General features: G+C 41.5%; 7 protein-coding genes across 13 annotated transcripts in view; 2 read left to right on the top strand and 5 right to left on the bottom strand.

The window, feature by feature from the left end:
* The window catches only part of kek6 (kekkon 6), a 61,679-nt gene extending 50,266 nt beyond the window's left edge, over positions 1-11,413 (bottom strand). For 4 of the 5 annotated variants that reach the window (XM_089265741.1, XM_089265743.1, XM_089265742.1 and 1 more), the window contains exon 1: positions 10,722-11,406. The gene's annotated coding sequence lies outside the window, so the exon portion shown is untranslated. Of the gene's footprint in view, positions 1-10,721 lie in introns of all 5 variants that reach the window. The other variant, XM_089265744.1, reaches the window with a different exon arrangement.
* Positions 6,821-10,508, top strand: LOC108654161 (nose resistant to fluoxetine protein 6). The gene is made up of 9 exons (XM_018105263.3): positions 6,821-7,320; positions 7,381-7,717; positions 7,780-7,853; positions 8,225-8,427; positions 8,512-8,624; positions 8,687-8,903; positions 8,959-9,140; positions 9,198-9,669; positions 9,724-10,508. The coding sequence occupies exons 1-9, from the start codon at positions 7,056-7,058 to the stop codon at positions 9,925-9,927; spliced, it is 2,067 nt and encodes a 688-aa protein (XP_017960752.1). The 5' UTR covers positions 6,821-7,055; the 3' UTR covers positions 9,928-10,508.
* Positions 11,414-12,124: 711 nt separating the features above from the next.
* Positions 12,125-15,690, bottom strand: pasha (microprocessor complex subunit partner of drosha). 2 transcript variants are annotated; one of them, XM_018105276.3, is made up of 5 exons: positions 14,907-15,690; positions 14,219-14,392; positions 13,142-14,145; positions 12,743-12,997; positions 12,125-12,669 (listed from the first exon to the last, which is right to left on the bottom strand). In XM_018105276.3, exons 1-5 carry the CDS (start codon positions 15,148-15,150, stop codon positions 12,382-12,384), a joined length of 1,965 nt encoding a protein of 654 aa, XP_017960765.1. In that variant the 5' UTR covers positions 15,151-15,690; the 3' UTR covers positions 12,125-12,381. The 2 variants fall into 2 exon arrangements, with proteins under 2 accessions (XP_017960765.1, XP_017960774.1); XM_018105285.3 differs by lacking the exon at positions 14,907-15,690 and adding an exon at positions 14,457-14,659.
* Positions 15,691-16,074: 384 nt separating this feature from the next.
* LOC108654241 (uncharacterized) lies at positions 16,075-17,405 on the bottom strand. The gene is made up of 3 exons (XM_018105400.3): positions 16,400-17,405; positions 16,302-16,346; positions 16,075-16,237 (listed from the first exon to the last, which is right to left on the bottom strand). The coding sequence occupies exons 1-3, from the start codon at positions 17,321-17,323 to the stop codon at positions 16,214-16,216; spliced, it is 993 nt and encodes a 330-aa protein (XP_017960889.1). The 5' UTR covers positions 17,324-17,405; the 3' UTR covers positions 16,075-16,213.
* A 59-nt stretch (positions 17,406-17,464) lies between these two features.
* Positions 17,465-19,088, bottom strand: LOC108654232 (transcription factor Ouib). The gene is made up of 4 exons (XM_018105387.3): positions 18,936-19,088; positions 18,115-18,857; positions 17,938-18,048; positions 17,465-17,772 (listed from the first exon to the last, which is right to left on the bottom strand). Exons 1-4 carry the CDS (start codon positions 19,050-19,052, stop codon positions 17,631-17,633), a joined length of 1,113 nt encoding a protein of 370 aa, XP_017960876.1. The 5' UTR covers positions 19,053-19,088; the 3' UTR covers positions 17,465-17,630.
* Positions 19,089-19,307: 219 nt separating this feature from the next.
* Mnat9 (microtubule-associated Nat9) lies at positions 19,308-19,978 on the top strand. Its single transcript, XM_018105457.3, has one exon. It carries the CDS (start codon positions 19,308-19,310, stop codon positions 19,911-19,913), a length of 606 nt encoding a protein of 201 aa, XP_017960946.1. The 3' UTR covers positions 19,914-19,978.
* Med (Smad/Smad4 homolog Medea) lies at positions 19,919-24,771 on the bottom strand. 2 transcript variants are annotated; one of them, XM_018105219.3, is made up of 9 exons: positions 23,900-24,771; positions 23,548-23,819; positions 22,594-22,957; positions 22,237-22,434; positions 21,520-22,128; positions 21,165-21,453; positions 20,935-21,103; positions 20,749-20,875; positions 19,919-20,687 (listed from the first exon to the last, which is right to left on the bottom strand). In XM_018105219.3, exons 1-9 carry the CDS (start codon positions 23,958-23,960, stop codon positions 20,482-20,484), a joined length of 2,295 nt encoding a protein of 764 aa, XP_017960708.1. In that variant the 5' UTR covers positions 23,961-24,771; the 3' UTR covers positions 19,919-20,481. The 2 variants fall into 2 exon arrangements, with proteins under 2 accessions (XP_017960708.1, XP_017960717.1); XM_018105228.3 differs by lacking the exon at positions 22,237-22,434.
* Between the last annotated feature and the right edge of the window lie 219 nt (positions 24,772-24,990).

Below are 24,990 nucleotides of genomic sequence, written 5' to 3'. Positions count from 1 at the left end.
ATATGCTTGATTAAATTCTGTTTGAATAATCTTGACAAAACAACGACAGATAGATGATAGACAGAGGGAGACAGATTGAGTGTGGACAGAGAGAGAGAGAGAGAGGGATGGTGAGAAAAGGAAAATACTTATATGCCGGTAGCATGATGAATGTATGCCTCTTATGGACACTTTACTAAAATAACAAAAACTCAGCTCTTGGGCTCAGACACTCGAAATGCGACCAAGGAAAACAGACCGAAATATACACAGCTTCTAACAAGCTGCTAACACTTTTTGCTGTCGATACTTTTTCTACACACACACACACACATATATATATATACACACACAGCCGTTAACACACTCCCACTTCCATTCGACTTATCGCATGCATTGGCAAATTGTCGCCATTATTGGCGGCCAAAAAGATACGCAGTTAACCGTTAGTGATGCACAGTGGTGCAAAATATATTGCACAGAAGAATTAGGCTCATTCAATTGATTTTCTTAGAAGAATTTATTTTTATTATTAGTATTTATTTATTTATTTATTTATTTATTTTATTTTATTTTTTTTTTAATGCATAATATTTTAGGCTCACGGTAAAAAATAAATTGATGATCGAAAATCGATTACTTTTTATGGTAGAAAACTTAAGGGTTAAGGATAGAAAAATATATGTATTACAAATATTTTATGTATTACCTCTAATCATATAAGGTTACTGATATAACTATAAATTTAGTATCGTTAATCAATACATTCGAATAGTTTTGCCAATATGAGAGTTATCGATTATCGATGTCCCATATTGCTTTCTATATATGAACCAAATTCGATTGCTATGAAGAAATTCTAAAATGAATTATAAGTACATAAATTCATTAGTGATATATCGAATGTGATATACCGATGCGAAATTCATGTTTCTTTGCCCACTGTGCAGCGCGGCGCAACACTTACTACGTTGGCAGCTACTTGAGAAGCGATTTTGTCTTCATCTTATTCTCCAGCTGGCTTACCCCATTCCCACTCACAGTTGCCCCCATTCCCGATTCGACTGCGGTTTCATTAGCCGCGGTCTTCGACTTGTTGTTGTTGTTGTTGTGGCTCTAAATGCGGTTGTGGTGGCTGTATCTATGGGCTTTGCCGCTTGGCTTCCTTTCATTTCGTTAAGTTTGGTGGCCGCAGCAACGTCTATTGAAATTTTTTTCGCATTTAATGCTCCATAACCATAACAAGTTGAACTCACGATGCCACACCAAGACCAAAGCGCGCCACGAAGTTGCCCAGAGCTCGATTTATACAGAGAGATGTGTATATGTGTATATGTATGTATATATGCATATGTATGTATATGTATATAGCTAGCAACCGACTCGGACTCAACCCGCCACGATTACAGCTGTGGCTCGTTTTTAGCAAATGCAATTAACAAAACACGCTTCTAGCATAAAGTCATTAGTTATTCCATTTCATGAATACGAGTATGGCCCTCGAATTCGAATGCTTCAATGACTGCGCCGGCGAGTGTGTGCGTGTGAGTGCGTGTGTGTGTGCATATGCGGGCCTCGACCATGTGTGTGTGTGTGCGTATAGTTACAACATTATTTTGGTGGATTTTTGGGCAGCTTCGGGCTTGTGCTGGCCGGCCAGCAAACGAGCGACAACCCTACTCGACGGCGACCCTACGCTAAATTGGCAACCAATGTGCTTGACCGAGTGTACATAGGCTACCCCTGCCCCTGGCCCTGCCGCTGCCTCTGCCGCTGCCATCGTCGTCGCCATCGCCGTTGCGTTGGTATTCCGGCGCCATGTTGTTTGCTTTCACCTCAAGCAGAGAGCTGATATGTGAAGGGAGCGCTGGAGGCGTAGGCGGAGGCGTAGAGCAATGGAGGCTCGACCGGATAAAGTTTTCGGCGTGAGTTCTTACTTATGTAGTATATGCAAAAATGGTATTCAATACTTAAAGATTTATGAGTCTATGAATCTTGCATGGTATCTGTATGTGTGTGTGCGTGTGTGTGTCTTTGAGTGTGTGTGTGTGTGTGGCGACGTGAAATACTGATACGCCTAGTGGCTCACTGTAGGCACCACAATCCGTTCCAGGCCAAAGTCCGACGCACTGGCGACCGCCCAGCGGCTCAGGCTCGAGCTACGGCACATGTAGGGCTTTGCATAAGCCAAAAGAGCGTCGGCGAAAGCCGAAAGTCCAAAGCAAACACCACAAATTAGTCGACGCAAAAGCAACTCTCACCCACACACACACTCTCTCTCTCTCTCTCTCTCTCTCTCTGTCTCTGAATGAGAAAAATATTAAGAAAAGGCAATAGAAACAAAAAAGATAAAGTTGAATTCGATTGCTTAACTCGCAGTTACCCTAAAGGCCAAGAGGTGTAATTCGAAAAGTTACCTGGAATATAGATTCATATATAATCGAGATTTAAACCAAACCCAGGAATAACAGTTCGAGCCGATCCTAAACCAAAACCTGTAGATTGTTGCAGACAAATCCCAGAACTTATGATAATTCACCCATCAATATCATCCACATGTGAGTCGTCTATATTTGTGGTTTATCCTTGCTCACATTTTACAGGGTATACAAATCAAGCGAAATTCCTTAGGCTCTGTTCGCTCGAGGCAGAAAAGTTTGGCACAGCCTGGAAAAGTAGCAGCTGCCAGGACACATGAATCAGCAGAAAGTCCTGCGAAAAGTTGTTCAATGATTTAATTAGAATTCTTTAAGGTAAATATCCACCTCCTTTGTGCTAAAGTTTAATTATGAAATTGTTGAAGGTGACACAACAAAGCGCCTAGCAGCGCCGTCTGCTCCACATGGGAGACATCTCCAATTACCTCAAGCATCTGCGGTGTATTAGCCCAAGACACTTAACCGATGTGTTTATATGAAATGCTAATGATGAACAACATTTCATGAATGCCCTAATGAATTGCCATCATCAAAGCGCGTTATAGTTGAGTACTTAAAGCAAAGTAAATAGTTTGAATTAAAATGGTTGGGGTATATCGGGGAAAGTTCGGCGATAGGCAGCCGAGCTAGAAATTTAATATTGAATTTTGATGTTCAGCTAATCAGAGCTGCTTGCTTAGTTCGTCACTTGAAGTTTAGAAGAGCTAAAGAGCTCAAGTTCCATAATTGTTTTCCCAATTCCAAACAAAACTTAAACAATTTCGTTTTTCAAAAGTTGAGCTCAGCTCTTAAGCCAGTTGCTGAGTTGGCTAGCACTTTGCGACCTTGTACAAATTGATCTCAGCCTTCCAGAAAGTCAACAGAGCTCGGAGAAATCCTTTGCATACAGCACGCAGCAGTTTGATAATTGTGGGCCAGATTAGTTATGGCTCATCTTTCAACTGGCGAAATTACTCGAGATTTTGGTATCCAATGGCAACGCGACAGCGGACTCGCTTGACACTGATAATTGACAAGGCGGCAACTGAGCTGTGCTCCGCCAGCTTCCATTAAACTTCAATCTTTCATCGAACTGGCAACAGCAGGAGCTGTGGCACGAGCACGAGCACGAGCAGGAGCAGGAGCAGGAGAAGCGGCAGCGGCGGCGGGCAAATACGCAAATGGCGCTGGATAAAGGCGAAATCACGTCAAGATTAATGTTTATTGATTTTCGCGGCCTGTGATAATATTACGCTTGAGACCGGAGCCAGAGCCAATCGAAGGAGCGCCTTTGCTCATCGGCTTAGTCAACGAGGGATATGCAAAGCCTATTTTAAATTTGTCTTCTGCTCTGCAGACTCTCGCTTCTATTTACATTTGCACAAATTCTATTGAAAGCATTTTTTGATATTGGTTTTGGTTTTGGTTTTGATTTTGGTTTTCAAATTGGGTTTGAGCTTGCAGTTTGGGGTGGGGGGTTTGTTCTTGTATTGTTTTCTCTGTATTTATTTTATTTAAGGTCTAGCGACGGTTCCCAGAAACAAAAGTGTTTGAAGGTATTGAGCGACTTAATAGTACTTACAAGTACTATTAATTATTTTAGGCAATGCCAACGAAATTTCTAATGTAAGTAAAAATAGATAGTTATCATATTACACCTGTATAAAGTTATCAAGTTTGTTTCCTTTGTTGTCATTCACATTTAGAGAGAGAGAATTAATGAGGTATACAAAGCCAAACCTCATTACAATATATATAGATCAATTTATCTAATTAGCTCTTTGCATATGTATGTGTATTCAATATTTTTAAGGAGTGTAATTTATTCAGCTTCTTGATAGGAATTACGCATCTGATTGAAACTAATTATGTATCATCAAACACTATACTCATCTTATATAAATTTATTAGGGTATGTAATAGAATTCATTAGAACAAATTTGCTGCAAATAGACATTCTTCCTATAAATAGCTCAATAAGCGAAATCAGATATGCAATCGAAGCTATAAACAGAAACACTTGAGAATTTCCTTGGAAATACTAAATTTACATCATTGGGAATATAAAAAGTTCACGATAGACAATTGGCAGACAGCATGTCGGTTTCTGCTAAATTACTTATAAAATTAAAATTAAATTACATATAAATTAAAGTGATTAACAAATTATTTGAATTAAACTAGTTCCGATTTGAAATATTTCAATCAGAAAAAATATCTAAGCAAATGACTATAAATAATTGCAATGCATATACTTTGGGAATATAGCTGACAGTCTACTCATATCTTCAATATGGTATCAGCTCGATGGGTCGCGGTGTCTTAGATTAAGCATATCGTTTCATTTTGGCCCGTGTCTATTGTATATAAAAACGATTTCAACTGTTAAAACTTTGTCAAAGAAAAAATCGCAACGCATTTCGCATGCCAAAAACAATCTGCTGTTTACATCTGGAATCTGTTCATGTACTTCTCATTAGGGATCAACGAATTATGGAAATAAATTCGCTTTTCCAGGAATTCTCGCAGCATTCTCGAAAAATAACAGAGTCAAGCGAAATTGGCCACGCCTCTCCTTAACTAGCCTCTGCTAAAAAGCAATTCAGAGATGGAGAGCTTCAATTGAGTTCTAATGATACTACATAGCACTGCATGAATGGAACAATTTACCCAAGGGCATACTTATTGGCAACTTTGCGGACTTGGGCAATTACAATGAGTGCATTGGCATTAATAAGGCAATATCGTATAACTATTATATCCAAGGCAAATGCTGCCGTGTGAAGATACCTTTATTCACTAGTTCAGCTAAGAGGCCTTTTCGCCTTCTGTTGGACCACTTATATGAACAAGTTTCTGAAATAATTGCTACAGAAGTTATTGAGAGTTAATATCAAAGCAGAAGTAATTAAGGAAAATACCTTTCAAAACTACCGATTGAAAACCTTTCGATAAGTTTAACCAAATGTACAATTTAATTGAAAATCCTTTTATTAATACTTTTCCCTAATATTATTATTGCAGACTACATACAATATGGTAAGATATATCGATAATACAATTTTTTGTATTTATCTATATTTTGTCTATATTTAGATCTTTATTTTTCCCCATTTTCAGTTGCTTTACTTTTCGGCTGGCTTTAGCCTAACTCTATTGTCCTATGTACATCATCATAGAGCCACCATTTGTCGTGCTAGAGATTATGCTTATGCACAACAGGCAGGCAAGCCCAAAGCCTGAAAGCCCAGTTAATGCACAAGTTAAGTCAACAGCTGCAGCCTCCAAAGTAGCATCAGAAGTGAAAAAGGCAACAATTAGCTTAGGACAGACTTAAGGCACTCTGCTTGAGTCTGCTATTATTTTAATGCAAATAGAATTAATAATGATATATGTTCTTTCATTTGACTAGAAACTGATTCTCTTAGTAATAAGTTTTGTTAGTCAGTCAAGACTGGTGTCTGCCTGGGTGCTATTAAAAAAGTTATTCAAAGAAATGTTCTATTGTTCTGTTTTAACTTCAGCTTATCCGTTTTTATGCTGAACTTAGATAGGATTACCTCAAACCTGATCAAATATTTATGTATTTTATTTAATATTGTCTTGAAGTCACCTTTGCATCTCTGGACACGAATACTACGCACGACCATGCTTAAGATTATGGAAATCTCATATAATCCTAGCTTAAGCACTACATATGCAATCTTTGAGGCTTTTAAGACATAGAAGAGCTTCAGGCTCTCCCATAAAAAAGATTGTTATAAATAAGAGGGCTTCCTAATGTAGTTTTAACATATATAAATACTATTCTAAATACTATTCTAAATAGGTAATCGATTAAAGCTATCTTTCAATACGTACTACTTGGTATTTATTTGCTTAATGACTCGTACGACTTTCCCAGTGAGTCAGCTCACTTAAGCGTTTGATCTATCCAGACGCTATATTCTATACTACTTATATAGTGTCAAATGCAGTGATTAGTAATGCCAACAATCTCAATGTTGAGTAGGCTCTCTAGATTAGATTAACTGCATTCCCTGATTAAATACTAATTGATATGAAAATGAGTGAATGCGAATTGAGGACTAGGAAATTATGTACACTGAACTCAAACTCGGAGTAACATTAAATTAACTAAGAAAATAAGGTGTACATATAGTGAGTTAATTTTCAGATTGAGTAAAAATTGGGCATATATGTATATAAGATTTAAGAAATTCTAAAAAATTTTAAATATTTTTAAGATCTTCTTCTCTTCAGCTTCTTTTTGATAAGCGATATAAATCGATCCAAGATAAGTTTTTGATAAATAAATATGTATTTATCATTATAAACATATGACTAAAATTATGAAGAAAGAACTGAAAATCTATTTTTAACAAATATCATGACATATTTATATATATCATCGTTAGACCCTTCCCCGCACTTCTAATACAGGTTATCGTAATGACACTTTGAAATGTATGAAGCGAGCTGCACGCGCTGATAAGCCAGTTACCAAAGTACTCGAAATTTATCAGCCACAGTTTAGTTGGAGGCTTATTTTCCACGAAGCTGAACTGTTATCAAAATGGCATTAGGATTTGTGCGCATATATAATGCTTGTCGACCTGCAAAGCGGCCCAATACTCAGAAATCAATTCGACCATTAACATGGTCGAAATAATGGCAATGCTGTTGGTTACTTGGCTGGCTTTGGCCAGTTCCTTGCAGCTGGAGTTCGATGAAATCGATTCCCTGGAGGGCTATCAATTTATGGAATTACGTCCACTTGCGATGGAGTTCTCACAGCACTTTAGGAATATAACTGAAAAAGACCTGGATTTACCTAGCAGCAGTCAGCAGGATTCACAATGCTTGGCTGATATGACACAGCTGCTGAGTGCGTTTAGATTGAAAAAAATTTGGGCCTTAAAGAGTAGGTACAGAGACCTGAAATTAAAAGCATGTATTTAAATTGACTTTTCTCGTTTTGTAGTGTTCGACGCATGGGGCACATTCCCCAAGGGTGTGCTGTATGGCAACAAAATAGATTTGGGCAACTATGATGAGTGCATTGGGATTAACAAGGCTATTAGTGATAACCACGCTATAAAGGGCAAATATTGCTTTGCTGGCGTGCCTTTCGTCAGAGGCATTATACTAAGGACAGCCGTTTGCTTTCCCGCCTCCTGCAACGCAACGCACATGGATAAGTTTCTACAGCCCCTGCTGGAGAAACTATTAAATATAAAAACCACAAAAGCCCTGGTAAGTGAAGACTCCTGCAGAACCAAAGAGCGCATAGAATACGATGGTCTTACTATATTTACTATGTGAGTATGTCAACTTAATAGTTTAAAGTTCTATTCTAAATACGTTTTTTTATTTGAAAAAGTGTTATCGTCTCATTACTGCTCGCTGCCGTTGTTTTGACAACGGCCTACGATTATTTCTTCTGTGAAGATCAAAGTAAGTATAGCAAAGAATTACCTAGATATTTTATATATACCCTACATATAATTGTATTAGAAAGAGTACTCATATGAGACTGAATAAGGGATTCATACAATAGTAAAAAAAATCCCTATAATTATATATGTATATAAAAATACAAAGAAGGAGAGGAAGAGAGAGAGAGAGCAAAAAAAATCTAATCTAATCTTAATTGTACAGGATATTTCCTAGTATAGGTTTCAAATACTTTCAGTAAAAATACAGAGGGAATTATAGACACAACATGCTAGAGCAGCATAAATCAATATTCGGTTTGAGTATAAGCTAGAGCTGCAATCTCGACAAGAACACGTATATTTATGTCTAATCCACTTAATCTCTTGCAGACCAACTGCCCGCCTTGATTAAGATCTTCTCAGCACGCGCCAACTCCCGTGTGCTATTCCGCCTCGTCCAGCCCAGGTCGAATCCAAATGTTATCGATTGTCTCAATGGCATGCGGTGCATGTCGCTCATCTGGGTGCTCTTTGGCCACCAATACTTGTTCGCCTTGATGGCGCCAAATATCAACCAATATCAATTGAAATGGGTAAGAGATTATTGATTTGCTTTAAAGCGAATATAACTGAGCCCATCCCAAACCTTCTGCTTTTGCCCTTTTATTGTTGATTAGTGGTTCGGGAAGCCCTTCACAAGCTTTGTGCTGCATGCTGGCTTCTCTGTGGATACATTCTTGTTCCTTAGTGGCCTCCTGCTGGTCGTGATTTCGATGCGTTCTCTTGAAAAGTGAGTTTGAAGTGCACCGGCAAGAGCTATTCATCAATTACCAATAACATTTTGTATTTTAGATCAAAGGGTAAACTGAATATTCCTATGATGTATCTCCATCGCTATTTGCGCCTCACTCCAGTAGTGGCTCTAGCCATACTCGTCTACATGACTCTATTGCCATTTATGGGTGATGGTCCTCTATTTGATAGCATTAAGTTCGATGACTATAATCATTGTAAAAGCACCTGGTTCTGGACTTTGCTCTTTCTACAAAACTATGCGACGCCAGACCTAGTAAGTGCACTAAACACTTCCATACACATCTTTTTTATCTAATCTCCATTGGCAGTGCATCAATCATAGCTGGTATTTGGGCGTGGATATGCAGCTGTATATACTCTCTCCCATATTTCTGCTTTCCTTGTACAAGTGGGGCAAGAAAGCTGCAGCTGGAATCTTTGTGCTAATGCTTCTGCTCTCCGCATGCCTCTTTAGCACAATGATGGTCAAGCAATATCCCATTCATATAGAGTGAGTACCATTTGAACTACACATAGAGTTCCCTTATAGCAAATGTTAACTTCACAGAATTGGCGTCACTCCGGACGAAGCTCAACGCAAACTCTACTATGCCACCCATGTGCACGCAGCTCCTTGGCTGATCGGCGTACTCTTTGGCTACTTCCTGCATGTGAATCGCAGCAGGAACTTTCAGCTGAATCGCATTGAGATCTGGCTGGGTTGGATCGTCAGTTTGGGTTTGATCTTCACATGCATCTTTGTGCTATATCCATTTGCCGATTGGCTTAATCCGCCATTGAGTATGCTGGAAGAGGCATTTTACTACACGCTAGCTCGCATCGCCTGGCCCCTCAGCTTGTGCTGGGTGGTCTTTGCCTGCATGAGGGGCTACGGTGGCTTGGCCAATAGTTTTCTCTCCTGCCCACTGTGGCAGCCGTTGTCAAGGATCTCATACTCTGCCTACATATTTCACATATTCATACAGCAAACCAATGGTCGACGCATGCGAACCGGCACATTTTTCTCCAACTACGATGTGGTAAGTTGAGTTTTACTTTCAAAGAATTCTCTTTGATCTACTTTGGTTTTTTAGATGTTACTTTTCTGGAGCGGCTTTGGCTTTGTTTTACTTTTGTCCTACGTTGTCTATATTATTATGGAGGCACCTTTCGGCGTGCTAGAGAGCATGCTTATGGCCAAAAGGAGAACTAGCTCCCGAAACGAACCATCATCAACAACAACCAACAAACTAGAACTGAATCCACAATTGGACTCTGATAGACCCCATAATACATAAATCTCTGCGAATTTCTACAGGCCTAGACACTTTATGGATTATATAGTTAAGTATAGATTTCTATTTATAAAACTACTTTTAATTTACGAATCTTATCAGGTTCTTTAATGATAACTTTGATTTGCACTCGTGAGCTGTCAGAAACGTGAAATTGTCACAGATATGCGTTGATAGATATGCGACTTGATTATAGTTCAAGTTAGAAATCCCCCAAGCAACGACTAAAGTACAATAAAAGCTAATTAGGCTTAGGGGAAAAGGTTTGAGCGCGAGAAGCGTCAGAGGATTCTTCCTCACATCAATAGGAAGTTATATTATACTTTCTCTTTTTAATTAACTTAAGTATTTATTATAATATATTCGGTTATTTGTCTAGTTCAGTAAGCTCGATCATTACGTTTCGGACCATCGATTGGTTAATGAAATACACAAATAATTAGCTAAGAGAATAGCCGCAAACTGTGTCAACATGGCATATTGTTGAACTTGCATTTAGATTAAATTAACTGGAAAGTGAAATCGAAACCAGAAAACAGAAAATGCGCGAATTGGCAACAAGGCGAAAACCAAAGTCAACCTAGTTTTTGGCCGACGCAACAGACGACAACGAATGCAAAGCGAATACATTTGATATGCTATTGGCTGCAAAGGGTGTGTGTGTATGTACGAGTGTGAGTGTGTGAGTTTGTGTTGGAGGCGTGCAACGGGTGAGGGAATTGTATTGGCGCCCTCTGGCGGATTATTGAATTTTCCAACATTTGACTGACACTTGGCGCCTGATGCGCTTCGCTTACCTTTCACGTTGTTGTCCTTGTTGTTGTAGAGCGCTGTGTTGCTAGTGTTGTTGTAGTCGTTGCTGATTTGGATGCGGACGTTTTGAGTTGACTGATATTCCAAAAATGCGTCTTTACATAATTTACAGGTTTTTGTTTTTGGAATAGTGCTGACCGAACAGCGCGACTTTTCTACGATAAACACAAAACTATTCTATATACATATGCATGAATGTGTGTATGTGTACGTGTATGTGTGCACAATGATACATGGAACAACACAATATAGGCTGCGGGCAGCGGCAGCCGCAACGAAATGTATACCCGTTTACTTTTTTCTTTCGTTTTGCCTAAGGGAGACCCACTTTTTTTTTGGCAAATTTGTAGCGAACGCGTGTAACGGTGGCTATTATGCCGCTTTGCACATAAAATCTGGCAACACTTAAGTCTCACTCGCACACTTGACGGCGATTAGGATGGGCTGCTGGGTGACAGTTAAGACGCAATTTTTGTCTTTGGCACCTGATGCAATGCACTGTGCGTGCGTGCGTGTGTGTGTTTTTTGTGTGTATGTGTGTTGTTTTCAATTAAATGTGATTTAATTAATACGGAAATCGGCGACGGCACTGCACACTGGGACGGTCAGCTGCCAAGTTGAGCACTCGACGCGCAACGAACAAATACTGAAGAAACTGGCGATGGATGGCATAAGGAGCAACGGTAAATTTCTTTCGGATTTCGTTGATGCTGCGCGCTCTTTTGCTGCGCATGAACAGTGCTGCCCAGCGCGGCGAATTCGCTTCCGCGTGTCTCAGCTCGCCGTAATTGTGTGTGCGCTCGTGCTTACATGTGTGTGCGTGTCTGTGTATGCGTGTGTCCGAGGAATGCGATAAAAAACGAAACGTTAGAATGAAATGAAAATGTAGCATAATTTATGGCTGCATTGTCTTTTAAATAATTTCACGCACACATTAATATACAAACAGACACACACACATATATACACTAACAAACACTTAGAGGGCAAATTTGTTATTTTTTAAATGGATTTGAATTTGTAGGGCAACCCACCTGCAAACCGTTGTCTCATCTTTATACGGCCGTTAACATATTTCATCTTTTCAAATATATATATTCTTAGCTTTCTTATATAATTTATTGGATTTTTCTCAAAGTTCAAGTGAAGTCATATTTGTCTATATATGTTTAACTCTACAAAGGGATTGTAATTCTAAGCGAATATGAAACATTTCATTATAACATTACTTTTTTATTTGAAGATTAAATTAGTCTAAATTAAAGTTGTATATGTTAAAGCAATCTCAGGGACATATCATATGTAACAATTGCTAAGGATCAGATTGCATTTAAGTACATCATCTAGTATCGAACTTCTATGTAGATGTATATTAATGAACGAGGGATGCACTAAAAATTATTATTTATTCACTTTTTGGCATATTATATATTTATATATTATGTGGAATTAATTAGGGTCGCAACTATAAAAGAGTATACTTAGTTCGTCTTGCGGCTAAAATCAACATATTTCAGTTTCTTTTGTATTTGTCATATTATGATGGATCACATTGAGAAAAGTTTGTCATGCAAGTTAGATAATCGAATAAGCTAATGACGATTATGATGATTATGTTGATGCATTGGCCTTAATATATGTTAACTATAGTTCAACATTATTCAAATTGGAACCGGATGATGAAGGCAAATCCACATCACTGGGCGGCACAAAGGTGCCTTTGGTTTGAACGCCCTCGTGCTTGGCGCTAAGTTTTAACATCTCTGATTTAAGCTTATCAAGAATGGCATAGTTGGGTTGATTAACAGCCGCTTTGCTCTGTAGCACAGTAATCTCCTGTTCCTCAAGTTTTTTCTCCTTAAATGTTTTGATCGAATTGTTGCCATATAAACGCAAAAGCGAGCCCCACGTCTGAATATGTGGATGTAAAATCTATAAAATATAGAAATTGAACACACGTTTATATATTTTATACTCATATATAGGTAAATGGCCTTGATTTTACCTGCAGAATAGCCTGAGATGCCAATTGCTTGCCCTCGCGTTTGTTCTTGCAGACAACCTTCGCCGTATGCTTGCCCACGGTCATGGTGAATTCGTTTTTGTTATTTGCCGTGCGATTGATTTCTTGGGTGATCTGAACATCGCTGCCGTAGTTACGCTGCAAGCACGTCAACAATATGGCGTTGGGTGAGGGCTCTGTGGTCTTATTGCAGAACTCGGTCACTCGTGGATCCTCAATACGAATGTCATCGAATACCTATAAATGAAGAGAGAGAGAGAGAGAGAGAGAGAGAGAGAGAGATAGAGAGAGAGAGAGAGAGAGAGAGAGAGAGAGAGAGAGAGAGAGAAGAGACCCAATTATTAGTTGAATATATATTCTTTCTTCATTGCAAACTCTTACAGATAGATCACTTTGGGGTTTCTTGGCAGTGCCAGTCTTCGAATCCTTATTGTTGCCCGTGATTTTATCCTTAACATCGGGTATGAGTATCTCCAGTGTTTCGCGTGCTGCCTCCGACTTGGCCTGCTTTTTACTGGTACCATATCCGGTTCCATACTTGAGATTATTAACAGAAACGGTTGCTGAATAAGGCGTAGCTGCGTTCTGTAGCTCTTTGAATTCATAAGTGGGTTGTGTCTTTAGGGCATGCTGTACATACTCATGCAGTATGCACACAAAGCTTTTACCATTGGGGTTCATGATCCACTCTTTGCGCCCACGCGTATTTGTACTGCCCTCCGGGCCGCTGGCCGCCAAAATGGGGAACTTGATGAGCTTGGTGCCATCGGGTAGCGTTGGTCGTTGTATATTCTTAATATGCTTCCGATTCTTCGTGAACTTGCGCCGTGCATTCCAACTGCGAAAGCGCAGCACGCGTATCTCCTTGAATCGGAAGAGTTTCTGGCAGTATTTGTTCAGCTCCTCCGGTGTCACCGACTCTTTCTGTGTGTTTTCATTGACGGTAACGATTTTAGCAGCCGGTATAAGCGCCTGGAGAGCTGCAGATGCATTGGCTGCTTGATCAGTTTTTGGCTCCGCAACAGTCTCGTCTTTTTTCTCCTTGTCATCCACTTCCATAGTCTGCTCGGTGCCTGCGTTGCCATGCGCCACTGGACAAACGCCAGTGGGCGATTCGTTACTGTTCTCTGCAGAAGGCTGTGCCGTGTTGTCTGCGCTAGCTGCCCGCTTCGCCTCCGCTTCCTCGTCCAGTGCACGTTGATAGTTCAAACACGGTATGGCACCCAGCGGCACGGCATGCTTGCGTGCACTGCCCGTGCCCAGAAAATATGGCCGCGACGCTGAGCAGACACGCGTCTTGCGGTGAAGAAACAGGGGCATGCCGCTATTATGTGTCACCTGTACCCAGCCCTCGGGCAGCACCTCAAAGTGATTATGGCGCTTCTCTAAAACAATATATACAAAATTAAAGCGGATTAGCTTAATCTAGATATTTATTTTTATTATCTAACCACTTACCTTCCAGCACAGTCTTAAAGCGCTGCTCGTACTTTGGACGCTTCGACTCACGCAGATCGTCTGGCAGCTTTTCATCCAAAAGATTCTCAATTTCCTCGTCGTTGAAATCCGAGGAATCATATTCGTCACCCTCACCATCATCATCGTCGCCGCGCTGCTTGTCGCAGTTATCGTCTGCGGAATGTAAATTATTATTATTTATTTTTATTTCGATCAATTTAAGTGTATAAAATGAAACCTGATCCAAACTTTAGTCTTTCATGATGTTCCAGACGCAAAATGGGTATCATGCGCATCTTTTCAAGCAACGAGTTTAGACTAGTTTCACATGGAGCTGCAGTTGCTAGAGACTTCGGAATGTTTTAAGCAAATGTGCTCGCTCGATAAACATTCATAAAGCGAATCTTGCTGGCAACTACAGTGAATTCATGATCGAGCGAACAGTTTGGAATTAGAGTGCTTAGGGTGAAGCCTCTGTTCTTTATGATAGATTTACACTGTACAAGTGCTTTATCAGCCTCAATGGCATATTATTTACACAATGATAAGCGCTGGTAAGATCAACAGATAAGACATGTAGAAGCTGCTTCTTTCAATTTTATGACTAAACACCATGTGCCCTGGATAGTCGGCAAATATAAGCATCCTCTACATGCAGTAAATCTCTTCGTTTATTCTTATCGCTCACCTGAATCATCATCATCACTGGCAGTGCCCACCTCGTCCAGAACCTGAAACTGTCTAAGCTGTTGATCAATTGGTTCCGAGAGCAGCTCCGCATCACGGGTCTGACGCATCTCCTCAATTGCGCTGAGCGAGAAGCCCGCCACCTTCAGTGCTTGCTCCTCCTCGTCCAGGCGTGGACGCTTGCATGAGGGTTGCGGCCCCATTAGGCCGGTATCTTCGGCTTGCTTCAATTTAGTGTCTGCCATCTGATTTATTGTATGTGCTTAAAATCTATGCTATTTAACTTCAGAGCTTATATCATGTATTTGATTGTTTCGTTTCTTATAGCTGTGTTTGAGCTCTTCTGGCCAATAACCAATATCGAGAACATCCAACGATTTCGAATTGATTTTTCATTGGAGGTGCCACATTGGTTAAGCTAGAAAACTCAATCGTTCGCTTTGTCGTCGAGGGCTCGTCTCCTCTCAGCTCGAATTTCAAACGCACTTCACATCATAAATAGAGCATGCATCAGCATAACACGTTTTCATTTTTCTTTTCATTGTTTTTTTCAGTAATTGTAGTTGTATTTGTTGTTGCAAATTTTGGTAGCCGGCTTCGATCTAGAAGCTGCTTTCGCAATGGATTCTGTGCTGAACAAAAACCAAGGCAAAAGTTGCTTAACCTGGCTCACTATATTTATTTTAATAATTATAGACATTTATATAAGCGTAATAGTTGTACAAAATTAAGTTAGAAAAAGGTATTAAATGCACCAACGACGACCACGACCACGCTCAGACATTTTACCGAATAGGACAGCTGATCAGTAGTAGCGCTGCCACACAGCTAAAATTTCCCAGTAAATTTCCACTCGCTTATCAGAAAGGCGCTTCATGTTCAAAAGTAAACATTTGGAAGCTCGCCAAAATCACTGCCACTGTATCGCAAATTGATATTACTAATCAAACCGTATTCAACATCTTTGCTCTTTTTTATTGAATAATAAACTACAGATAGATTGTAATTGTCGTATTAACCACGCTCAGGCATTGCCAATTTGCAGCCGCTTATAATGTTTGCCAGTGCTGCCAAGTCATTCAAATTCCCTTTAATACCAATTGGAATGTAAACAAATAAATGTATGTGTTTGTATTTTAATCGGCCAGTAACAAAAAATTAAATATATGATTATATTCAACATGTTCCGTGTTAATCAGAATCTGTTATTAATTTGATTCCAATTGGCAGGGCGAATTGTTTGTTGTTTTGCTCGAATTTCCTTTCCAAATGATGAATGCTTTGTGTACCGCTAAGGCGCCAACACTTTCAAAACACACTTCTATGTGATTGCTAAGGACCAAAAAATTGAAAATTTAGTCAAAATAATAAGAATGAATTAGTAAGGAGTACTTACCGAAACAACTTTAATTATGGAATCAGATGATTTGATGAGTTCATTCTGCAAAAATCAATTATGAATCACTAACTAAAATTCGGTGTCATTTACGTTACCTCCCTCATGCCCTCCGTTACGCTAGTTTCATATAGTGCCGCGTAGAAAGGCAAGTTGCGGCAACTAATTGATTGTCTAATTTCCTCCTTCAAATACTGAACAACGAACAATATAAACTCGTCGCCTACTTGATTGCACTGAATAATATACATAGTAGAAAGGAACTTAAGCTGAATAACCAAATGCTTAAAATCAGTCCATCGCAAATGATGGCCAGACGAAATGCTAAGGACACGTAAATTGGGCAACTGTAGTATAACAGAGTTAAGAAAATGATAGCAGGGTCTGTATACGTTCAATAGTTCAAGGGACCGCATTTGGGCAATATACTCCCGGTGTTCTATTGGAACTTCCGTTCCAAGGCGCAAATGGAGCAAAGCATCTGGACGCAGCTGGGCGAATCTCTGGAGCAGCTTACAATTGGGATCGACATAATAATTAATATCCAAGCTTCTTATACATGGCAACAGAACAAGAAACTCATAATTGGGATGAGACTCACAGTCGATCACGAAATTCTCTAATTTCTGCATATGCTTACAGATCTGAATGATAATGCAAGTCACCCTATAATCTATGGATAATATCAAGGATCTTAGATTTTTCAAATAGCAGCACACATTGATCATTTGCTGGGCCTTGCAAATCAGTGGCACTCTGTCCGCCCCTTGCACATCCGAGACAGCCAACATGCGCATCTTAGGGCCATTCAACTTAAAGAATTTTTCCACTTGTGGCGTGGTCCAGGAATGCATGGGTTCGTTCCACGCAAAGCAACGGAAACGCTTACTAAAGGCACAGTCGTAGATGTGCCTAAAGCGAGCACAGGTATTTGCCAGTTTGCACTGATTTATCAAATCCAAGTGCCCGAATATCCTGATCAGGCAGTCGTCAGGCATGTCCAAAATCTGCATAGAGTTCATTTTGAAAGATTTTTTTTATTACTGTACTTAAAAATATATACGTATCAAAATATAAATGTTTTCTCTTCGAAAACTATGTATATTATGAGGAAAAGTTCAACAGATTCAGAGCATACGTGACATTATTTACTTAGTTATTATTAGCTTCATGAATAATAACTTTAAACAACGTCTTTGTTAACCAAAAATATGTAAGAAGGACATGTGAACAATGAATTTCTTTAAAAAATTCTACTACAACTAAGTCTAGTTAAACTTAGTCATTCTTTAACTGAGCTTACAAACTAAATTCACGTAGACAGAGATTTCACTGTAAGACACTTTCGATATCGATGTCCACAGCATTAGCCAAGTCAGTGAAATTTTGTGCATTCTGTTCGTGTCCTTTGGAGCGATAATGAGCAGTTAAATGTGGCCGCCGAAGAAAGGATACTTTGCATATCTCGCAGCTGTAAGAAAAATACGTTTAAATGAATATGTGAACTTCTTTGGCTCAAAGCAAGATGTAGCCTAAAAGAGTTAGAGTGACATCAAAAATTAATAAACCAGCCCGGAAAAAGGACTAAAGTCTTCAACAGGAAAACATCATCTGATGTCTTGTAGCTTTAACTTACGGAAAACTGCGTACGCCGGAATGGCTGAGCATATGCCGCTTGAGCTTGTTGCTAACAGCGAATTCCTTTTCGCATTTGGTGCACTTGTATGGACGATAATTTGTATGTCGACTGTGAATTGTATTTACAAAAATTAAATAAATAAGCACAGGGACGGAGCACATTATTTACACTTACTTTCGCTCGTGCTGAATCCTTCCGCTGTGATCGGCAAAGGTCTGGCCACAGTACTGGCATGGGTAGGGCTTTTCGCAAAGATGCGCCAGCTCGTGGCGCCGTAGTAAGTGTGGGGTATAGAACTTCAAGGGACATTGCTTGCAGCTGAAATTCTTTATGCCAGTATGCCGCAGCAGATGCACCTTGAAATTGCTGGGGCAAGTGAAATGGCGGCCGCACAGCTCGCATATACAATCTCTCCTACGCCGCTCACGCTTGAGCGCGACAATCTCTTCCTCCGACAATTTGCTCCAGTTGATGCGTGGTGTATTCCTTGAATTCGTTGCAAAGTTCACAGTTGCATAGAGCTTGGATGGAGATTTGCCTGGTTTGCGTGCTATGCTGGGTGCTGGAGCGGGAGAATCTACAGTTGATTCTTTATCAATCTCGTTCTGTTGCACATACTCTTCCGCCTGTCCATCATCATTTAATTCACTTTGCTGTTGTATGTCATCATTTTCGAAGGAGGTGTCATTTTCTGTTGGTTCTTCCTGCGTCGTCTCCAGCTCAATATCTTCGGCATCTTCCTCAAGCTCTAGATTTTCCACCGAGTCGATTTTTCTATACGCTTCCTCAATGTTATTGCTGTTGGTCAAGAGCACCTTTTGAGTTCTTATAATGCGCTCTCGAAAGACGATCGCTTCTCGTAAAGCCACTTCGCAGGGTCCACAGATATGTGTCGGAAACTCCATATTTTCGGTTAACTATTACAAATATTGATAAAAAAAAAAAAAAAAACATATTAACTTTTCACTTGGTATTGATTCAAATTTAATGCTTACAAAAATTCCAGTTAATGCTGCAATCTGATGAAGCATAATATTGTCGGTCTGTTGAAATAAATTCTTCGCGTTCACACAGTAAATAATCTTGCCACAGGTACGACAACGTGCCGACATTTTTCAAATCATTTTCCAAATCAAACGAGTTGTTTACTTATTTTCTTACCATCGCTCGCGTCTTTTGCGGCAATCAGCTGTTTTGGCTCATCATATGGCAACGCTGCAACTATTGTGGTTGCCGATATATTTAAGAAGAGACGATTAAAGCTCAGCTGTTTGGTTTGCATTTCAGTTGCTATTGTTTATTTTTAATTATTCACAAAATTATTCAGATTAGATGCTGGCATTTACAAAATTTAAGCCAATTTTAAAATGCGCTTAAATGAGAACACAAAACTAATTGGCCAGCGCGTTGTGCTGGTGCCCTACGAAGCCCGACATGTGCCCAAATATCACGAGTGGATGAGCAGCCCCACACTACGAAGTCTCACGGCATCCGATGAGTTGACGCTGGAAGAGGAGTACGAAATGCAACGCAGTTGGCGTGAGGACCCTGACAAGCTTACATTCATTGTGCTGTGCGCGGAGACGTATGAGAAGACCAATGATGAGATTGCCTCCATGGTGGGCGATACAAATCTATTTGTACGCCAAGATGACGATGAGCCGCAGAAATACGTTGCCGAGGCTGAGATAATGATAGCTTCATCTGCGGCACGCGGAAAAGGATATGGTCGTGAAGCGATGCTGCTGATGTTCAAATATGCCCAAAAGCACCTGCCACTACGAAAATTCGAAGCCAAGATAGACATGGACAATGCTGTCTCAATGCGCCTATTCGAAAGCTTTCAGTTTAAGGAGGTGCGTCGGGTGGAGGTCTTCCACGAAGTGACGCTCGAGCGGCTCATAACGGACGATTGGCTGTCCTGGCTGGATGCACAGGTGCAGCTGAGAGCTGAGAAATATGTTAATGCTTGACACTATTTATAATTAAGTTTATGCTGTTTATTACATTTATATTACAACTACTTTTTTATGCCTTACACGCCGTCAAGATGTTGCACACTATCTGTGCTCGGGCTGTAGTCGTTGCGTAAGTAATGCTGAATGTCTGTCTGTGTGTGGGTGGGTGGCAGGAAAGACATTACATGACACTTGCCCAAAGTCAGTTATCGAATGTGTATATATATGTGTGTATGTATGTGGGTGTCTGTATGATACATAAAACTAGTTGGCTTAATGTTTGACAGCGATTTTGTTTTGTTTCAATTTTTTATAAAAATTATTATTAAATAATTAAAGGCAAACAGAATTCAAGAATCGTAATTGCAAATCAAAACTAAATATTTCATACCCATTGTTTTCTTTGTTTTGCTTTTCGCTTAACTTGAACCTAACGATAGCTGCTCAAACTTTATGCTTAAAACTAACATTTAGACGTGGTGTGCTGCTTGCTATGAATAATAAATATGCTTGTGTGTGCTTATGGGTGTGTGTTGGTTGTTTGTTTGTTTCTGTGTTGTTGTTGTTGTGTGTGGTCCGATCATTAGGCAGCGGCTCCATCGATGGGCATGGCATGCAGCACCTCATCGAGCAGCTGCAGCGCACGATGCAAATGCACTTCGATCCAGCAGGGTGTCTCCTTAATGGATTGACGTGGATAATCAGGTCCCCAACCCTTCACAAAGCTCAGCCGCAGTATGCACAATCGACGCAGATCATCCACACCGATGCCAGCAGCAGCAGTAATACCTGCAATATAAAAATATATATTTATTTTAAGAGTTAACTAGGAGATGAGGTAAAAACCCACTTCTACCGCCGCCGCCCATTTGTTGATTGGAAACGCCTGCCACGGCGGCCGCTTGTGCTGCCGCAGCAGCCTGTGCATTGGTGGCCAGCGAGTGCATCTGCTGATGGCATTGACGCAAGTCGAACACCTGTTAACAGTTAAATGAGTTACACATTAAAGTTTCATTTAATTAGTTTTAGAATTTACTTTGATGCAGGCAGCTGGGTAGATCTTGTGCACGGCATCGCCCGGCGTGCGACCCGCCTCGCGATCCAAATAATAGCTTTGTACGAACACAGAATTATCGCTAAGACAGCGCAGCCAGACATCGCCCTCTCCGCGCAGATCCAATTGCACTCCCTTGCCTATGTGTAGCCTGCAAATGGATTGTGCATATAAGTAACCAATTTGAGATAATAGAAAAACCAACTATTCACCTGGCCCGCTCGGACTGCTCAGTGCGGTGGACATTGCTGAGAGCGCCAAGACAGAAACGATTGCCTCCAGAGGGATCTACGTAGCCGTCGATGATTACATTGGGCTTGGCTGAGGGCACTTTGAAAGTCTCGCCGACCTGTGTGTCCAGCTCAAAGTAGGCAATGGAGCACCAGTACTCCGGCGCCGGCTGGCGTGACAGCAATCGTGGCTGTTGCTGTTGTTGCTGCTGCTGTTGCTGGGGCGGCGCCTGTTGCGGTGAGGCCAGATCCCCAGGCAACGCCGTACTCCCTAAATATAAATGAACAAATGTTTAGTAAAAGGGAATGAGTTTCAGAGATTCCCCTTCACACTCACAGTAGCTGGCGGGTAGGGAGCGCGGATCAGGCGGCTGCATGGACTGTGTGTAGGTGAGCGTATTGGGTCCCGTCCAGGTGCCTGCTGCTCCACCGGCACCAGCACCACCACTGGCCTGGGCAGCGCCGCCAGCATTTGGCTGATTGCCCGCTGTAGCCTGTTGCTGTGCAGACGGAGGCTGAGATGAGCCGTAGCTATTGGCGCCAGCTCCCTGGCCACTCGGTTGAGGCACATAGCCATTCTGTTGTTGCTGGGCATGCACGGTGGTTGGTCCAGAGCCACTGTTGCCGCTGCTGCTAAATTTACCGACATCGTTGCCCACGCTCTGCATTTGTGCGCCAGCGGGCGGCGCCCCATAGTACTGAGCGGAGCTGCCAGCAGCTCCTCCGGTTGAATTGCTGGCCACATTTGGTACATTGGGTCCGCCACCCGGCGGCGGTTGCTGCTGCTGCATGGCCATCGTGCCTGGATCTGTGGGTGAGCTGGCCTGGGCATGATGCACGCCATTACCTTGTGCGTTCTGTGCTTGTGTGGGCGGGGGTGGGGGCGCCATAACGGGACCGGAGCCAGGATTCATGGCGCTCATGCCCGGCATGCCATGAGGTACGGCTGCAATGCAAACGAATTCCAATTAATTGGCTATCAATGCTCAAGCTTACGCAACTAATTGTGCAGAAAAAATGAACTCAAATTTCAGCAACAACGAAAAACTCTTACAAAGTGCGTGCGTCGCTGGCTGGGATTGGGTCTGTGGCTGCTGCTGTGGCGCCGCCTGCTGCTGCTGTTGCTGCTGCGGCGGTGGCGGATGTCGCAACATCCACGAGCTGCGCACTGGCCCGCCGCTGTCCGTTGGCTCAATTTTTGGTATTGCGCGACCGGCAGCAAACATTGCACTCATTTGATTAGCATCGGTGACTACGAAATTAACGGAAAACGGAAATGAAAATGAAAACAAAATTTAGCAAAATTAAATCGAAAACTAGAAGCAAATTACATAAACCAACAATGTCTACTTGGCTAAATCTTAAGGCCAAATCAGTTATAATATGAGTCTACTATAGTGCCTATCCGTACCGTATTCACCGGGTCCAGGACCCTGTGGCGGATAGCCATAGCCACCCGGACCGACCATCTGCGTGGGATGATGCTGAATTGTACCAATGTCGTTGCCATCAATGTCCATGCTGCCAACGAGAGAGCCGGCTGAGTATTCATCTTTGACCAATCGACTGGGTCCCGACTGCAGGCTCAAGCCGGACAGATCGATGCCCGGCGAGACGACGCGCTCGTAGTGGTAGGGATTCACACAGACTGAATCGCACTTGAGATCGAACGCAAAGGCGCAGTACTTCACATGTTTCAGCTCGTTCTTGTGCAGATCTGGCCAGCGCCAGATGCGCGCATAGATCACATGCGGGAAGCCCTTACGGCCGGCCACCTGTCGTCCAACAAGAGTAAGGAAAGCGTAGAATGGAAGAGAGAAAAGTAAATGAAAATCAAATCGAATGAAATAGTAAACACGTAGACGCGCCGCATATCGCAACCGGAAATGCCACAACGTAAACGAACAAAACACATCAAATGCATTGGAAAGAAGAGCCTGACTTTAAAATACCGTGTTGTTTAACAAAGGGCTGTTAAATATTAACTAAGCTATCTTTGCGGAAATGCTCTATAAAAGAGATCTGATTTCGTATTAGGCAAACGTGATAATTATCAATCAATTAAAAATTAACACTTGACATATGACTAACTTAGCTTTTATAATTTATATATTGGCATATGACTGATATTATCTATATCTTAGGTACACTTTTAATATCATATATTCCCTGATTGGCAACAAACTAAAAACTTCCTTAACTCTCCCATCGGCACATCTGCAATATACCTCTTTTACACATAATTAATGGGTGCAGGGTATAAAAACATATAGACCCCACACATTGCCGGGCGATAAGAGGCGTTACTGAAACTAAAGCTGAAGCTGACGCCGACGCCAGCGTTGACGTTGACGTTGACGCTCACCTGCAGTCGGCCGTCGAGCGTACGCTGTATGGTGACGCATTTGCTTGGATGGGCGCCGTTCGTGGTAATTGCTGTTATCAGCGAATCCAATTCGTCTCGCTTCTCCTTCAGCTTCTTAACGAGCGACTCTATGGCGCGCTTTGCAAAGCCCTCGCTCTCCCCACCCTGCCGATGGCACATTAGCGAATGAACGATGCTCAGGCAGGCATCCGCCGAGGTGGGCGCATTCGACGGCGGTGGCGGCGGCATTTGCACCATATCCCGAACAATTACTGGAGGAACGAGTGGACAAAAGAGAGGGAGAGATCATTTAGTCTTATAGAGAGACATATAATTATAGGCTTGCACTCACTGTCTTGTTGCGCTATGGCGCCATACATATGTGCCGGCGGACCAGCGGCCGGTCCGGCCATGCCAAAGTCCTGGGCAATGCCCAGGCCACCGCGTGCATGTGCATCCACTTCGGCGTTGTTGGTCTCGCCGCCGTCACAAAATCCGTATCCAGCTGATGGCCACAAAGCGAAGCTGTTCGCCGCTAGCGTTGCACACTCACAAAATAAATATCACAAAATAAAATAAAGCGCAGCGCCCAACCGAAACAAAGAGAAGCACGCGAATGTGCGCACAAAACAAACGACAAGTCAGCGAACGGCAGTCTCTCTTCTCTTTCCCCCTCTTCACTGCTAACAAGCAGTTATTGTTATTGTTGTTATTGGTGCTACCGTTGTTGCTGTTGTTGTAACTTTACAACTTGTGCCAAAGAGAGCGCCTTTGGGGGTGTTACGCACACATCGAAAATGATTGCACACACACACACACGCACACACTTAGAGGCGCGCGCTGTTAAACTTGAACTCCCACAAAGCTACCGTAATTATGGCAACAGCAAGGCTTTTCTTGCAGCTAGTTCTTCTTCTTCACTCCCATTCGTTCTGCTCTCCTCTGCTCTTGCCACTTCTTCTATGGCTGAACGTCCGGCAGCAGTAGTAGCAGCAACAGACGCAGACATATACACTCACAATCACTCGGCGAGCGGTGTTTCCTAACTTTTAATTTGGTTTCTATTGCCTTGCACTATTTATAATATATCTTAATTGTAGCGTTTTTAATACTCGACCGTTAAACTGCACTAAATAATTTTCCGCACATCTACGCCAGTTTTCCACCCAATTTGCTTTTCTGTTCTTATGCTCTTTCCAGAGATGGGTGCTATTTATATTTGTAATGGGTACTCGTTACAAGTAGCGAGTGGAAAAATTGGGACATCGCAACAAACGTAAACATAACAAAGCATATGTACATATGAATGTCAACTTAATATTCACATAATACAACATTTTTAATTGGAAATATTTAATGAATATTTAAATGAATATGTAAACAAATTAGTGTATTTCTATTAATCCTTAAATATCAAAGTTAAAACCTATTGACGATAGTGCC

This window comes from Drosophila navojoa, chromosome 2, assembly GCF_054131105.1.
Source record: "Drosophila navojoa isolate 15081-1374.11 chromosome 2, UAZ_NAV_1.0, whole genome shotgun sequence".
NCBI classification, from domain to species: domain Eukaryota; kingdom Metazoa; phylum Arthropoda; class Insecta; order Diptera; family Drosophilidae; genus Drosophila; species Drosophila navojoa.
The sequence above is the reverse complement of the archived record's forward strand: the minus strand, read 5'-3'. Positions and strand labels throughout refer to the sequence as shown.

What these genes read in the sequence shown, in the direction of transcription:
- LOC108654161 (XM_018105263.3), top strand. Translation starts at nt 7,056, where the DNA reads ATGGTCGAAATAATGGCAATGCTGTTGGTTACTTGGCTGGCTTTGGCC. An exon ending in GGTCTTACTATATTTACTAT is followed by an intron (nt 7,718 to 7,779) that starts GTGAGTATGTCA and finishes TATTTGAAAAAG; the next exon opens with TGTTATCGTCTCATTACTGC. An exon ending in ACTATGCGACGCCAGACCTA is followed by an intron (nt 8,904 to 8,958) that starts GTAAGTGCACTA and finishes CTCCATTGGCAG; the next exon opens with TGCATCAATCATAGCTGGTA.
- pasha (XM_018105276.3), bottom strand. Translation starts at nt 15,150, where the DNA reads ATGGCAGACACTAAATTGAAGCAAGCCGAAGATACCGGCCTAATGGGG. An exon ending in CTTTAAGACTGTGCTGGAAG is followed by an intron (nt 14,146 to 14,218) that starts GTAAGTGGTTAG and finishes ATATTGTTTTAG; the next exon opens with AGAAGCGCCATAATCACTTT. An exon ending in AACCCCAAAGTGATCTATCT is followed by an intron (nt 12,998 to 13,141) that starts GTAAGAGTTTGC and finishes CTTCATTTATAG; the next exon opens with GTATTCGATGACATTCGTAT.
- LOC108654241 (XM_018105400.3), bottom strand. Translation starts at nt 17,323, where the DNA reads ATGAACTCTATGCAGATTTTGGACATGCCTGACGACTGCCTGATCAGG. An exon ending in TAACGGAGGGCATGAGGGAG is followed by an intron (nt 16,347 to 16,399) that starts GTAACGTAAATG and finishes TGATTTTTGCAG; the next exon opens with AATGAACTCATCAAATCATC. An exon ending in CCATAATTAAAGTTGTTTCG is followed by an intron (nt 16,238 to 16,301) that starts GTAAGTACTCCT and finishes TTTGGTCCTTAG; the next exon opens with CAATCACATAGAAGTGTGTT.
- LOC108654232 (XM_018105387.3), bottom strand. Translation starts at nt 19,052, where the DNA reads ATGTCGGCACGTTGTCGTACCTGTGGCAAGATTATTTACTGTGTGAAC. An exon ending in CAGCATTAACTGGAATTTTT is followed by an intron (nt 18,858 to 18,935) that starts GTAAGCATTAAA and finishes TATTTGTAATAG; the next exon opens with TTAACCGAAAATATGGAGTT. An exon ending in TCCGGCGTACGCAGTTTTCC is followed by an intron (nt 17,773 to 17,937) that starts GTAAGTTAAAGC and finishes TTTTTCTTACAG; the next exon opens with CTGCGAGATATGCAAAGTAT.
- Mnat9 (XM_018105457.3), top strand. Translation starts at nt 19,308, where the DNA reads ATGCGCTTAAATGAGAACACAAAACTAATTGGCCAGCGCGTTGTGCTG.
- Med (XM_018105219.3), bottom strand. Translation starts at nt 23,960, where the DNA reads ATGGCCGGACCGGCCGCTGGTCCGCCGGCACATATGTATGGCGCCATA. An exon ending in CGCTCGACGGCCGACTGCAG is followed by an intron (nt 22,958 to 23,547) that starts GTGAGCGTCAAC and finishes GTTGGACGACAG; the next exon opens with GTGGCCGGCCGTAAGGGCTT. An exon ending in AATGGGCGGCGGCGGTAGAA is followed by an intron (nt 20,688 to 20,748) that starts GTGGGTTTTTAC and finishes TTTATATTGCAG; the next exon opens with GTATTACTGCTGCTGCTGGC.